The sequence below is a fragment of the Plecotus auritus genome (assembly GCF_963455305.1).
Source record: "Plecotus auritus genome assembly, chromosome: 13".
Lineage (NCBI taxonomy): Eukaryota > Metazoa > Chordata > Mammalia > Chiroptera > Vespertilionidae > Plecotus > Plecotus auritus.
In genome coordinates this window covers 23,277,030-23,292,169 of record NC_137779.1, presented here as the reverse complement: position 1 = coordinate 23,292,169, position 15,140 = coordinate 23,277,030, and the positions used below count along the sequence as shown (strand labels likewise).

The 15,140-nt window shown below is 53.2% G+C and overlaps 2 protein-coding genes across 5 annotated transcripts in view; one reads left to right on the top strand and one right to left on the bottom strand.

The window, feature by feature from the left end:
* NCAPD3 (non-SMC condensin II complex subunit D3) overlaps nt 1-5,529 on the top strand; it is a 42,178-nt gene extending 36,649 nt beyond the window's left edge. For all 3 annotated transcript variants that reach the window (XM_080650040.1, XM_080650041.1, XM_080650039.1), the window contains exons 29-35: nt 760-930; nt 1,733-1,899; nt 2,085-2,227; nt 3,064-3,141; nt 4,666-4,740; nt 4,823-4,880; nt 4,965-5,529. In XM_080650040.1, the coding sequence (XP_080506166.1) occupies nt 760-930; nt 1,733-1,899; nt 2,085-2,227; nt 3,064-3,141; nt 4,666-4,740; nt 4,823-4,880; nt 4,965-5,073 (801 nt within the window). In that variant the 3' untranslated portion in view covers nt 5,074-5,529. The remainder of the gene's footprint in view (nt 1-759; nt 931-1,732; nt 1,900-2,084; nt 2,228-3,063; nt 3,142-4,665; nt 4,741-4,822; nt 4,881-4,964) is intronic.
* Nucleotides 5,530-6,435: 906 nt separating this feature from the next.
* JAM3 (junctional adhesion molecule 3) overlaps nt 6,436-15,140 on the bottom strand; it is a 30,427-nt gene continuing 21,722 nt past the window's right edge. For both annotated transcript variants that reach the window (XM_080650532.1, XM_080650533.1), the window contains exons 2-9: nt 14,694-14,759; nt 14,118-14,231; nt 12,570-12,722; nt 11,886-12,088; nt 11,120-11,219; nt 9,375-9,501; nt 9,232-9,286; nt 6,436-8,874 (exon numbers count right to left, since the gene is read on the bottom strand). In XM_080650532.1, coding sequence (XP_080506658.1) covers nt 8,839-8,874; nt 9,232-9,286; nt 9,375-9,501; nt 11,120-11,219; nt 11,886-12,088; nt 12,570-12,722; nt 14,118-14,231; nt 14,694-14,759 — 854 coding nt within the window. In that variant the 3' untranslated portion in view covers nt 6,436-8,838. The remainder of the gene's footprint in view (nt 8,875-9,231; nt 9,287-9,374; nt 9,502-11,119; nt 11,220-11,885; nt 12,089-12,569; nt 12,723-14,117; nt 14,232-14,693; nt 14,760-15,140) is intronic.

Sequence of the window (15,140 nt, the reverse complement as noted above, 5' to 3'; positions counted from 1 at the left end):
CCCGTTGTTGGGACGAGCTGGGGCTACGTTACATCTTTTCCTCCCTCTAACCCTGTTAGGCGAGCTGGTTTCCTTCCCCTGCAAAGGGGCTTCGTCCCGTGCAGCCCCTTTAAGACCTGAGCCATAGGTTTCCTGTCACATCTTCAGAAGAGGACACAGGTGGGACTGCGAGCCACGGCCGCTTCCTCTGAGGAAGCTGGAGTGGACAGAGAGCCCCCTTCAGACTGGAGTCCCCGGCTCCGGAAGCCTGAGTGGGGACAACGCCATGTCTCCCCTCCCCACCTCACCTCTGCGTGAACTCCCAAGGGGCCTGCCTCAGAGACAATACGAGATCCTTGGAACTGGTGATGACCCAGAGCCAAGCCAGATCACCCACACACGCCGCCCTCCCCATGCCAGCCTTCAGGAGTAGAAGGGGGAGCCCCGTTAAAGCTCCTCTTTAGGCTGAGACCCTGTGAGCCCATGTCCTTTCTGCCGTCAGGAAACTGGGACGTTACCCGGTAACTGGCAGAGGGACACTCAGCTCCTAGGAGACTGGAGCTCTGAGGCTCCCTCACGGCAGGCTCACTGCTGGGGTCCAGCGCAGCTGGCTCTTTCCTGGGAAACACCGCCGTGTTAATTGGCTTGTTGGTTGCTGTGATAGGAACAGTCCTCTCTCAGCAAACTGTCTTCCTCTTCCTATTACTGTTCCTCAAGTCGTGTCGGAGAGCTTACGTACTCATTCGAGGGAGCACTGAGGTGCCTCTGCGTCTGTTTCAGGAGGTGATGCAGGACTACCGAGATGAAATCAACGATTTCTTTGCCGTCGACAAGCAGCTGGCGTCAGAACTCGAGTACGACATGAAGAAGTACCAGGAACAGCTGGCCCAGGAGCAAGAGCTGGCGAGACAAGCAGATGCGGAAGGTGCTGACGGGGCCCAGGCCGTGCAGGTGGGTGAGCAGCACGGAGGCTGACCCCCTGCCGTCTGCTCTACTGTGCGTGTAGCAGGGGCAGGTCTAAGCCTGGCTTCCGGCCTGCGTGTGGCCCGCTGCGCGTGGCCCGTGGCAGGCAGGGAGCTGGGTCACTCCAACCGGCCTGGCAAGTCCTTTCAATAATAGTTTGGGGAAACGTGTGAGTGCCCAGCAAGCAGGCTGGCAGCAGGCTGTCCGACTGGTGATCAGGGTGACGCCTAGACACCTAGATCTCCTGAGGCTGCGTGCTTGTTTGCTGCCCTCCTAGCAGCGCCTCTGAAAACCTTCTGCAACTCGGGGTGTTTCTGGGGGAGCCTCTGCTCACCTCCCGACACAGTGTGCTGCCTCCCTGAGAGTCCAGCGGATCTGTTGCCTTAAAAATGATGAGGACAGCCGAAACCGGTTTGGCTCAGTGGATAGAGCGTCGGCCTGCGGACTGAAAGGTCCCGGGTTCGATTCCGGTCAAGGGCATGTACCTTGGTTGCGGGCACATCCTCAGTGGGAGGTGTGCAGGAGGCAGCTGATCGATGTTTCTCTCTCATCGATGTTTCTAGCTGTCTATCCCTCTCCCTTCCGCTCTGTGAAATATCAATAAAATATATTTAAAAAAAAAAAAATGATGAGGACAAACCGATGTTCTCCTCTTCTCTGTAATACCACCGCATGGGTGTGGCGGTCTGCTAACAGTGCTGTTCCACTTACCCTGGGCTGGCATGCTTTAAAATAGATGCCTTATGCAGGGCTCAGAGCATGGAACGATTCTTTTTTTCTTCTCTGACAGGTTGCTCCAAGTTTAGAAATAACACCAGCTTCTGACGGCCAAGAAAATGCCACTCTACCCCGTGGTGCGAGCCAGCCCTCAAAGCCCGGGTCCAGCGCTGGCCAGGCACCGCCTGGGCCTCTGTCAGCTGAAGCGGGGCAGTCCAAGAGGCCCGTGCCCAAGGCCAGGTACGAGCCAGAGCCCGTCAGCCATTCCCACCAGGCATGTGCAGGCCAAGTGTTGCCGCTGTGTTTGCTGATACTGACTCTGCGCTTCCCCCGCTTCCGATGAGAAATGGGTGTGAAATAATGGGTGGTGCCTGCAGTGTGCTCAGCCTCGCTTCCCGCCCAGCATGGCGTGCTCTCCTCCGCAGGTCCTTGTCTCTCAGTACCATTGCCATCCTGAATTCCGTCAAGAAAGCTGTGGAGTCCAACAGCCGGCGTGGGAATCGGAGCATCGGAATGTTGCCGTTCACTTTAAATCCGGAAAGCCTGGACAGAGCGCACACTCGCCGCGGTGAGTCTCGAGGCAGTCCCGCAGGCTGCGCCACGCGCGTTCCGTCTCACTCAGTGAGATCACAGACTGACCCACAGCACAGGCCTCCTCTCGTTCCTCTTAAGATACTTCCTGTTTTACTCTCTTTAAAACGAAACACTTGGGGGGCTTAGGATTATAAGTCACGAAACAGTGCATATTTGTGAGAAAAGGTTTGGGAAAGATTGTGGAATAGGAAACTCACCCATAGGAGTGAGGTGTTTATTCTTGCAGCCTTTCTCCTCTTTGCACACGTGTGCTCGGCTGTATTTATAAAGTCACGGTCTCGGTGCGCATTCTGTTCCTCCGCCTTTCAGGACGTTTCTCCCAGCCGCCGTGCAGCGCCGTGTCATGGGGAAGCACATAACCTATTGATTACTGCCCTGCTTTTGGACATGGAGGTGCTTTTCAATGTTGGGAATAACGTCACAGTAAACCTCCTTGCAGACAGCCTGGTACATGACAGCTCTCAGGGGCCCTGACTATTGAAAGCTCCCGACAGCGTCACCATCTTCTGTCCTTCCCTCCACATTACGCGCCTGCCGTTTGCCTACTGAAAACACTGGTTTTCCAATTTTCCATTTTCTAGACTAAAATGGCTGTGGTTCTCATTTGTATTTCTTTGATCCCAGTGGGAATGGACATTGTCCCTCCTGTTGTCTTTTTGTACCTTTCTGAATTACCTCTTTATCAGGACACTCTACATGGGGCATCAGCCTTACCACGTTTCTTACAGATGCTGTTTCTCACTTAGTTGCTTTGCTCTGGGGTATGGCTTTGGGTTTTTGAGCAGAGCGGACTTTCTCGTTGTATCCTAGCATCTTCGTACAGCCTGGAGCAGGAGTCCAGTGGAGCCATTGACCCCGTGGCCAGACGCGCCATCAGCACCCCTGAGAGTAAGTACTATGGGGGCAAGCTGGCTCCCCGCCTGCGGCCCGGCTGCGGAGGTGGCAGGAAAGCTCCCTGTGCGAGGTCCTCTCCCTGGCCAGCAGCCCTGTAGTGCACGTGTCGGACAGAATGTTCTGGAATCATTAGCACAGGTAGTCATCATTCACAGCAACGGGACTGAGCCCCAGCTGCACTCCCAGGGCTCGTCCAGGGGCCGTGATGTGTGAACGCGGTTCCACTGCCCACCGCCGGGAGGCGGCCTCTGGCGCAGGTCCCTCGCGCAGCTTCTCTGGGCAGCCCACTTCCTGGCGTTCTAGAGCCGACACCGCCCCTGCCCGACTCCCACGCGGCTCGATGTGCTCAGCCAGCCCTGCTTTGTCCGAGGCCCACTCGAGTCAGCGGCGGCTCGAAGGGGCCCTGCCAGCTGGGCCGAGAGCCTGTGTGCCCACTTCTGTGGGTGTTTTTTTTTAATGTCCTATCCTTTCCTTTCATTTCAAAGGAGAAACGAGTTAGAAGTGCAGTGTTTTATAGCTTCTTCTTGTCTCAAAACCCGTAAGAACCATGATTCTGTGTCAAGAAATCCTCTGGACAAAATCTATAGTGTAGTTTGCAGGTGTCTCCGCATGCCCCTTTGGGTCTCCCGCCACCTGCACCCCAGCCCTGGGTGGTCCTCTCCGAGTCCTGGGCAAGCCCTGCTCTGCCTGACACAGGACTCACACGTGGCATGTCCTCACCCTCCCTGCGAGGATAACAGCTAATATATTAGAGTAGTTGCTAACACATCTGTAGCACAAGTACTGTGTTGAGGACTCTACATAAATGACCACTTAATCCTGACCTTCGTATCCTGTTTTAGAGGTAAAAACACTTGGGGTCCCTAGAGCAGTGCCCACAGCTCGGAAGACACAGCCATAATTCAGACCCAGGTTCTGATTCAGTCTCTGTTCCCATTCTGCCCTCCTGCCCCCTGAGGGTGAATCGGAAGGGGAGGCCGTAGTGGGACCCCTGTAATAGGTCAAGGGTGAGATGAGGGAGGAGAGCATGTGGACTAGGAAGGTAGGAGGGATGGGACTCAGTACTGATTAGACGTGGAGAAGGAGCTAAGGATGCCTGGCCCTGCCAGTGTGGACAGAGCTGATTGGATGAGCACATGCAAGCCGTTGAGTGGAGGGAGTGAGTGGGTGAAGCAACTTCGGGAGTTCTGGGAGGTGCAGGACTCGGGAAGGCAGGCCCGATATGGAGCTGGGGGTTCCCGGCATATGGACATTGGGTGGTGGGAAGCCGGAGACAGTGAGCAGTGGGTGCTCGGGCACCAGCACAGCAGCCTGAGGAAGAGAGTGGTCGGAGGAAGGGAGTCGGACCACGGACGGGAGGGAGGAAGGTGGGAGCTTCAACACTGTCAGGTCCTACAGAAAGGTCAGGTAAACTAGGCCTGCGGGCCGCTGGACCTCACAGTGGCCATTACTGACTCCATTACTGACCTTGCTCGGTGACTTCATTTGCTGTAACCCTGCTGTTTTCCCTCCACCCAGAGACCATCGGTGACGTCACGTTTGAAGCAGGAGTCAGCTACATCGGCACACCCCGGACCCCATTTCCCGTCAGAGGCAAGTGCCCCCCTCCCCATCTGATGCCTTAGCCATCTGGAGTCCTGGGGAGTCTAATTGTTTGTGTTTGACTCCCTTTCAGAGAAAATTGAAGCCCAGAATCAAGGAAATACTTTATGCTTATCATCGCCTGATAAGCCGTAAGTTGAGCAAGAGTCTCTTTCATAGTCGTTTTGTCAGTTTTTTCTCTTAGTTCCAGAGTGAGTGTATCTTTCCCTCCGTAGGCCTCCGCAGCCTCCACAGTGGAATGTGAAGTCTCCAGCGAGAAATAAAAACAACCCCATCCCCAGCAAGAGGTCCCTCCGAAAGACCCCCCTGAAAGCAGCCAACTAGAACAGTGCATGCAGGGCCTGCGGGAAGCGGGGCTGGGAAGACATCATTTCTGCACGGGGACAGGCACTGTGTCACTTCCCGGAGCCCCGGGGGCGCCTTCAGTATGTACCCCAGCACTTGTGCTGTGACTCCAGCTGGTTCAGTTTCTCCAGGAGCATGTGGTAAAAATTGTAAAATAACAGAGAAATGCCTTAGCTGAGTAACATTTTATCTTTACTCCATTTGGAAGTATCAGGTCCGTTCTGATGGTCCCTAAGGAACACAACGCCACACACTGGCTTTCTCGTGTACAAATCCAACCTGTTAGCTGATAGGAATCCTTTCTAGTGGATAGTTCCCTGTGGGTATGACAAGATTTTGATTGTAATATTTTTCTATTCTTATTTATGAACTGCACATTTTAAAAAGTGTACAGCTTTCTAAAACAATAATAAAGCATAAATACAGCCTTATAGTATTCTATTGCAATAGAATTTTTCTTCTTTTTAGAACAGGGCTTTTAATGGTAGTCATTTCAATTTACATAAAATATTTAAGGATTTTAAAAATCTTTCAAGTTAAAATAATGACTGTTTGTCCTTAAATTTCAGTGCCTATGTCCCCAGACAGACGCTGCCTGCCTCCTAACAACAGTGTCCCCTAAGTGTACGGACCTAGTCCTGCTGATGAAAGCCGCTGCAGCCCCTCCCCCAAGCGGCACTGACTCGGAGCCGTGCTGACGTCTGCTCCTGCGCAGTGGCTCAGTCTCTTCTGTCGGCCCCACCAGGTAGCCTTGAAACATGCACGTCTGTTTTCACCAGGAATGACCAGAAGCCCCGTTGCTCACCTTTTATTCCCAGACCACAGATGCAAAGCACAGGGGCAGTGTGACAGTGTTTTTAACACATTGCGGACGGATCACGAGAATTCTCATGTTTTCTCTTCTAAGGCTTGTGGCCAATCACGAGAATTCTTTAAAAAGATATTAGCTTGTCAGAACATATAATACATAACTTCAAAATGCAATGGGTATTTAATTTTAAAGCGTGCCTTTAACATTTAGGTAAAACGTTTTTTGTACTCATTCAATAGAAACTTATCTGGCCACTGGGTAAAGCTAGCAGTAAAACTACTGGTCTGCAATGTGTTAATATCATGGTAGCTGGACTTGAGGGGTAGAATATCCTTGTGACCTCCCACAGATCTCCTGAATGTGAGCTGTGACACATGGGAGCCACAGCTGCTCCTGAGTGAGCCACTCCTGTCCAATCCATGGACACGGGGTGGCGGGCTGAGTATGCTCACCTGGAAATGCTGGGACGAAGGGCAAACCCAACAGGAGAGGAAATAAGAAAGAAATAACGAGGCAGAGGTGATTTTTTTAAAGCTTTTATAAATGAGGTTTAACACATACCGATTTAGGGGGTGTTAGTACAAGTCTGCACACCTACGCACAGCCACACCGAAGGCCCCGGCTGCGGACAGGCCTCGTGCCTCAGTCACATTCACGTTTGAAAAACATGAATGTTTCTTATCTGTCTACATTTTTAGTCACAGGCAACTACTTCCCAAACTCCATGCTTCACGTCTCTCCCCTGTCAGACCCAGTTCACATGGCCCCAGGGTAGGTTTTAGGCATAAGAAGAGAGGCAATAAGGCTGCCTTGTCACTGTGACAACCAAGATCAAGGCCAGAGTATTGATCCTCAAGAATTAGAGAAAGGGGGCGCTATCCCTTCCTGCCAAGAAGAGGTGAAGGTGAAGGGATAGTCCTCATCCTACGCATTCAATACCAACGCAGGAGAGAGGTACCAATAAGCAGGTATGAAGAGCTGCCGACTGTTCCTGCCAGCTACCTCATGGCAAAGTATTTCACATAAAAAGTCAACATAGTCTCCAACTAAAAGCCCCTCAAAGTATAAAAAGTTAAGACAGTGGAAGTGTAATCCCAAGATGACTGTGTCCTACGGACAGCTACCCTCTAAGGACACCAGGGAGGCAGGGCTTCCCTCTGAGGAGCTCTCTGCCTCGAACCACTCCGCGAGCTAACAGCAGCGCACCCGGCAAGACCTGCTCCTGCAGAAAGAAGGCGTGTTCCCTCGCGTCCCCACGGCATGGGCAGGGCCAGGGTGGAGGAAAACTTTAAGATCAGAACCAGAACTCGGCCTTGGATTCAGGCCGGCACTTTGCTCACCATCAGGCCCTGCCCTGGCTCCACTGCGAGGCGAACACAGCCCACGGCGTCGGCGCTTTCTTCGTGGCAAAGAAGGCAAGTGGAATTCGTCCTCTTTAAAAATAAAGCTGGCAGACTTGATTCAGAACTGCCTTTGGCCTGCACAGTGTTATGAACCACACAAATAAGTTAAATACATTTAAAAACCAAATAGCAGTAGCTTCCGTTTCGTGAGCCATCCACAACCAGAAAGGGCTGGCTCAGGGACCCAGCGGCGGGAGGCCACGCGGAGAGGGCCACCTTCCTGTACGGATACCTCACCTGTCCTGGGCTGGGCCAAGTGCTGGCACGTGAACAACAGACTGAATCTGGTCAGCGCACAGCCAGGGCGGCATCGGCGGTGGAGTGGACGTGCTGGCGGCCTTAGGAGTTAGCAGCCCACACCCCCTCAGGGGCATATGACTCAACCCCGGGAGCTGCCCCATGTGGTCTGCACGTGACCGACAGCTTCTGGGTGGCCTCTGGCCACAGGTGGTGGTAGGGATCTACGGGAGAGGCAGTTCATGGCCGACCTAAGAGCTCCTGTGTTTCTTTGGAGAGATGACAACTTTGACGTTACTCAACTGGAATTTTAAAGGTTCCCTAAGCAACATGGTCTGATGTATCGATGGCATAACTTCTCAAAAACGCTAAAGCACTTGTGGCAGGGATGGCCCAGCAAGTCACCGTGAGGACGCCGTGGGTTAAGATACTCTTACTGTTTACATTTTCCATTTGACACGAGTAGCTTGGAACTCCTACTGCAAGCTGAACTTTTTCTTTAAAAAAATAGGTTATTCAACATTGTATGACAACATATTTACAGTTTAAATAGAAATTTTCTTTTCAATAACCAAAATACATGTTTAGCAAAAATTTAGAATGTAAAATTCTATAAAACAAACACCCATAGAAAAGCAGGACGTTTTAGTACCATGTCACACACGGGCTGAGCGGGAGGTTCCCGTAGAGACCCTCCAGCAACGAGCAGGTTCTACGGGTAAGGAGGCCCCTCCCAGCGAGCAGTTCGCCTTTCTGATTTTGGTTGTTTTTGTAAGTGCTGATCCAAGAGGATTCCCAAGATGGACAGGACAACACTGAGGCACCTTTCAGAAGGGCTGGTGCAGACTGTCGGGGCCACCGAGGCGAGGTCACGGCCAAAAAGCCTCTTTTCTGGATGCACTGATTCAAACCGCAGCTGCAGGGCATCCTGCCGGGATTCCCGCTGCCGCACCCCGCTCCCTCGTCCCCCCTCGCAGGACGCTCGCCCTGGCTGACCCACAGCAAGCGGCAAATGAACTGGCTTCCCAGGCCAGGGGACCCAGCAGTCTGAGCTGGGAGCCAGCCTCGGTGAGCTCACTCAGTTCTTTTCCTTGTGATGCCTGAGCCCATCTTGAGGGAAATTCTTTTATTCATGCGGCTTGTTAAGAAGTAGGAAAGGAGTAGCGGTCAACTTTGGCCAAAACAAAAAGCTTTTGCACGCGTGTCTAGCTCTGTCGGGTGCACTGCCCTCTGGCTGCTCTAGAGAAGTTCCTGGTGGAGGTATTGCGTGTGCTCTCGGCCGCATGTCAGGTTTCAGATCACAAACGACGACTTGTGTCTGAAGTCGCCCTGCAAAGCCAGCACAGGGTTAGAATACGGCCACGCTCCTATGCATTCAATACAAACCGAGGGGCTGGTGGGCAGAGGGGAAGGGGAATGGTGGTCGTGTCCAATCACCATTTCCCTGGAGGAGAAACGGGCAGGGCAGATCAGCCTGAGCATCCTAACGAGGAACAAGTGCTCACAGCAGTCAAGGCCGTTAGCGTGCACGTGTGCTGTGCAGGGCTGAAGAGCTCGGCGTCTGGATTTATCTTGGGAATCTTTTTTCTGTGGGACCCACTTGGCTTCCAAGGAGGAATGTCCCTTTCCCTGTGGGGAACCCTCGAGTCCTGCGTTTCCCCAGTGACCTGTCCCTTTGCTCCGTACCTCCTCATCTGTCCTGATGTAGTTAACTCCATCGGGCCTCCCTGGACTCTTGAAACTGAAACAGAAGGGTGCAGTTGAGCGATGGCTGGGTATCACGTTAATGCCCGCTTGTGCTTGATCCCTTCCACAAGCGGCAGGCTCACCTCTCCTCGTCCTGCTTGTGGACGAAGTAGCCGCGTCGGTACGCACAGCAGATGCCCACCATGATCAGGGCCAGCACAGCCAGGACCACCAGGACGCCTCCGATGATTCCGCCCACGTTCAGGTCATCTGGATGGAAGGGAGGTAGAGGGAGGAGAGGATCCACACTGTCTGGTCTCACCAAGCACCTGACCCGGCTGTGCCTCCTCCCGCGCCAGGCCGCCCCTAGCCAGAGAGACAGGTGCGGACACGCAGACTCTTCTAGGCAGTGGTCGGCAAACTCATTAGTCAACGGAGCCAAGTATCAACAGTACAACGATTGAAATTTCTTTTGAGAGCCCAATTTTTTAAACTTAAACTTCTTCTAACGCTACTTCTTCAAAATAGACTCGCCCAGGCCGTGGTATTTTGTGGAAGAGCCACACTCAAGGGGCCAAACAGCTGCATGTGGCTCGTGAGCCGCAGTTTGCCGACCACTGTCCTAAAGCACTCGGGGCACGTGCCCGTCCTCACGTGGAAGGCTGAGGCCTCCACGTCCAGTGCTGCACCTGGTACTGTAGGAAAGGGGCCTGTCGTGTACAGAAGCCTGCACGCTCCTCTGGCTAAATCCCGAGTGTGACCACTGGGGGAGATGGATACACTGTATGCAGAACGAGGAGCCTGGCGTCAGCAGGAAAACACCTCATTCTCAGGGCTCCCTGTGCAGTGAATTATTGGGGAAGAGAGCTAGTTTCAGGCAGCAGAAAGTCCAGGCGAGAGGATGACCACACTCTGGATGCCCGGCCTGGTACCCACAAGCCCCCTTCGCGGAAGCCTGGACCCCCTTTCTTGTTGCTGGACGGTGCGCAGAGGAGCTCTGTCACGTTCCGTGGGCGGCCACTGAGGACTTCCCACTGTGTGTGTTTGCACGAAGCAAAGTGTGCAGGGGATGCTGCCACACAGGGAGTCGGAAAATTCTCCCTCCCCCAGGCAGTGGTTCTCAGGTGTACACTTAAGTCAACTGGAGATTTCGATTTTAAAATCTCAGGTCGCAAGCCCGATCCCTAGAGATTCGCCGGGTCTGGAGCATAGCCCGGGGTCTTCCTCCTCCCTGACAGTGGGGCTTCCCAAACCTGACCAGCGAGGAGAGCCCGGAACGCTCTTTCACAGGGACCCTCCCGACCTCCCGGAGACGGTCCGTGTGCGCGGTGGGGCCTGGATTCTGAATGAGAGCCCGTGGTCCCAGATGATTCTCAGCATCGGGCAAGTTTGGAAAACTGCTCTGGGGGGCGGGCTCGGTTCCCCGCATGCATCTGGCTGCCCCACCTGCCCCATCCGGCTCAGCACCTCCCCTGAGAACAGTATCGTAGAGACGGCATCGTCCCACAACTGGGTGATTCCTGGGGCTAAAACTGCGCCTCAGCTCCCTGCAAATCCTACCACCGGATGAGTTTCTGAAGACGACACAACCTGATGTTTTTATCAATTACAAGTAATGGAGTTATTAAACTCAGTTACAAGGGACATAATTAGCCATGTCTCCAACACCAACAGCAGTGGGAAGTCTGTCCTGAGGAGACCAGCACCCTGCAAAGGACACCTGGTCACCATACAGCTGCCCTCGCTTTCTCACCGCCCTGCACCCGAGTGGCCGTGGTGACGCAGTCGGCTGCCCACAGCTGTCTGCACGGACGGCCTGACACTAAACGTAAACGTGCAGTCGCTTGCCAGTCTAAAGAGAAAACCAATCTTTTCAGAAAGCACTCACAGACTTCCATTTCCTGCGCCTCGCACTTGGCCGAGCCGACGTCGTTGGAAGCCATGCAGTAGTACTGCCCGGAGTCCTCCTTGCGAACCGCGCTGAACACCTGGCCAGGACATGACAAGGAGGTGGGAGCCTGACAGGCGAGAAGAGGTTCCCACCTGCCCACGGGCAGTGTCTGCTCCGCCGCCTGGTTTCCTGCACTTGCAGGTCCCTGTCCAGGTTCTTTCCTGGAATTCCTGACACCCTCCCTTGAGAGCTTCCAACAACAGCTTCTCTGGTGTATGGAGACTCAAGCCTAGCAGCATCCAGAGTAAGGTGCTAGCGTGACTTTCACTCCAGAAGAGGGATGACGACACCTGCCCCTCAAGCACCCCAGGCCTGCTGCAGCCGGGCCCCGCTCCGTGCTCAGACGTGCCGCAGGGCTGGTGACCTGCCTTCACCTCTGCCCCACCCACCCTTCCCACTAGACATCTTTTATCCACAAATACTCATATGTTTCCCTAGAAGACAGGAGTCTTTTACAACTACCATACCATGATCATGCCTGAAACAGTGAACAGTTTTAACATGGAATATCCAGCCCCTAACCAGATTTCTCTGCTTGTCTCATGAGTCTTACAGGTGGTTATTCAAACCGGCACCTGTTCCCGGAGGGCCTGATAGGGACGTTACCACCCCTTTAGGCTCCATTCTCTCTCCCGATGGCTCCTCTTTCTACAGGTCTCCCTGCCCAGCAGATGTCTCCATCCGCACCTCTCCCAGGACTTACCAGAGTGCCAGTTTTGGAGTCAATGACAAAAGAGGAATTCTGAAATCTGGGGTTGGCGCGGGAGTCCCTGGGCAGGGGTGCATCATTGCGGTACCAGCTGTAGTGAGGCTGGGGAAAGCCCTCCTTCTCCTGGCAGTGCAGCGTGGCCATCTTGCCTACGGGCACAGCCTTTGGTACGGTGCACACTGGAGGCACTGGCTTCACTGTAGGAGAAACACAGGTTGGTCTTTAAAATCAGCAACAAGCCTGCCGTAAATCCACTCCCCAAACAAGAAAGCCAGCCAGGGGATTCTGCACCAGCACTGGACCCTGGCCACGCCCATGGCCCCGTGGCCACACCCACCATCCCATGGCCACGCCCACCACTGTCCCGTGGCCACACCTTCCGCCTGTGTGGTCTGCCGCCAGAAACCTGCCCCTGTAGCTCCCCCTCTCCCCCAGTATCATCACGCAGCATGTTCCCAAGGCCTCCACCTCCCCAGGGGCCTCCCACAGTGGGTGGAGGGAAGTGGCAGAAGCTTCCACCCAACTCAAGCAATCCCAGGTCACACCCTCCCTAAAGCGGGGCACCTTCAGGGATGGAGCTACAGAAGGAAAGAAAGTACGAGTTGATCTTTTTTTCATAAATATACAAACTCATGAGGCCTGAAAGGGGGAACAAGTTTGCTGCACATGAGTTTCTACCTTGCACAGTCAAGTCGATGACAATCTCGTCCATTTCTTTGGGGTCATCTTGAGCAACCACCTCACAGCGATAAAGAGCAGAGTCTCTTCTGGTCGCGTTCCAGATCTGCAGAGAGGTTTTCCCCAGCAGCTCTGCTCGGCCTGCCAAGTCCCCTGTAGAGAAGAAGGAACGGCACTAAAGACGCTTTCAAGATCTCTGTAACTTGAAGGAGGCAGTTTCTGGGGCCAGCATTGGGCGCCTCCATGAGAAGCCTGGCTTCTATTCCTGTTCCTTTAAAAGAGGTGAGCTCTGAGGTCACTGGGCACCAACACAGTGCCTGGTGTGTGAGAGGACTCATATGCCCCTGTCTTTATTTAGATACTAGAGGCCCAATGCACGAAATTTGTGTAAGAGCAGGCCTTCCTTCCCCTGGCTGCCAGCACCGGCTTCCCTTGCAGCCCCGGCTTCGTCCAGAATAGGGGTGGGCAAACTTTTTGACTCGAGGGCCACAATGGGTTCTTAAACTGGACCGGAGGGCCGGAACAAAAGCATGGATGGAGTGTTTGTGTGAACTAATATAAATTCAAAGTAAAGGAGCGGAGGGGAGAGCAAGAGAACCCTCTGCTCTTTTGGCTCCCGGCCCGCGGGCCGTAGTTTGCCCACGGCTGGTCCAGAAGGATATCCGGTCTAATTAGCATATTACGCTTTTATTTTTATAAGTATATATTGATTTCAGAGAAGAAGGGAGAGGGAGAGAGAGAGATAGAAGCATCAATGACGAGAGAGAATCATTCGTCAGCTGCCTCCTGCACGCCCCATCTGGGGACTGAGCCTGGCATTCACTGCCTCCTGCTGGCCTTGACATACCTGGTCAGCTTCACCCGGAGTCCCCTGTACCCCTCCTTGTCAGCCCCAACAATGGGGGAGCCCTTGCAGTGTCTCTAATAAGCCAAGCTGACATTTACTTCTATATTTTTATACACATCATTCTTTCTGGCCAACACATTTCTTCACCCCACACCTCACCATCCTGCCTGGCTAACCAGCCTTCCTTCACTTCTCTGCCTAGAGGTCACTTCTGGGAAGCCTTTCCCGCCACCTGTCCTGCTCCTCCGTCATGTCGCCCGAGAGCACCCACGCTTACCTCTGGGCTCACACAGGATCACACCCTGCCAGGTGTCTAGCGAGTGCTTTCTCAGTGCGCTCTGCTTGCACCAAACACTTGTTGTCTCCTTGCTGTGCCATGTGACCCTCTAACTCACTTAACTTGCACCACTCATGTCATGGGTCATGATAAAAAGATGGCCTGGGAGCATGCGGACTCTGATACTTCAGAAAGGTATTTTGCAGAGAGATTAAAACCCTAATGAATTGACATTTGCTGAAGCTGGGGGACAGGGTCAGGGAGGTTCAATATGCTATTCTCATTACCTTGACATGTTTGACTTTTCTGTAAGGCAAAACAAAACAAAAAATCCTGGCAAAGATGCAGAACCAGTGGGAGGAGAGAAAGCCTGGCCACAGTGCGTGCCTGGCCTGGAAACAGAGGAGGGGACATGGCATCATACCCTGTATTCTGTTGTTAAAAAACACGTATGTGGTCTGAGCATCTTTAATCTTCTTCCATTCAATCCTGGGCTCTCTTGTCTGTGAATCGGTAATGATACAAGACAGCTCCACACCTAATAAGAGAAAAAGAAAGGGACTCTCAGTGGAAGTGGAACAACTCGGGTTACTTACACCCACGCCGCGCAAGCCTCCTCAATGTTAGGTCTCTCGTGCAGATGAAAACCCAGCTATCTCCAGGCTCCAGGAGACTTTAAGAAACAGATGAATTTTAGCCAGGAAAAGGATAAGATGGTTAGCAGGAACCTTTATTAAATAGAGTAGACATTCCCCTTCATACTCCACGTGTATATAGAAATGTCTTTGTCGTGTAAGCACAAAGCCAGGACAGGGCAGACTTGAGCCAGTATCAAACCTGCAGCCCCTGTGGCCTGCAGAGGCCGGGCCCCACCAACACCCCTGCACACCCACCAGCACATCTCTGGCCCCACATGCTTGGCCTGAGCTGGCTGCAAGACTCCAGAATGTCCATTAGAGGGTACCCATTCTCCCAATGCATACGGGTAGTCTGTACTTACTTTCAAATTCCTGTACCACTGGGTATCTGTTGCTGGATTTGAGATTGACGGCCCCTATCAAGCAGCCTGAAGGGGGAGAAAAAAAAAAAAAAGGCAAAGTCAGAGACAATGTGGCTCTAAAACAGCAGAGCCCTCGGACAGAGGTCAGATTTCCCCTTCTGCATGGGCAACAATCACTAACCAGAAAGGATGGGAAAAGATTCTATTCCACAACACACACACACAGACAGCAAGCTGACTGCTTTCTCTCAGTCTGACTTCACTGGGAAGAGCCGAGAGACAGAGAAGAGCTCTGAGAATTCACTCTCCTCCTCAGTTCCAGAATAAAGGCCCCAGAGCTTTAAAGACCTTTCCTCCATGAATTTCCTCCTTGCTTAAAGTCACCGTTAATCCTCTGGACATCTATCATCCAGACCCAAACGGGCCACCTTCTCACCCCTCCCTTTA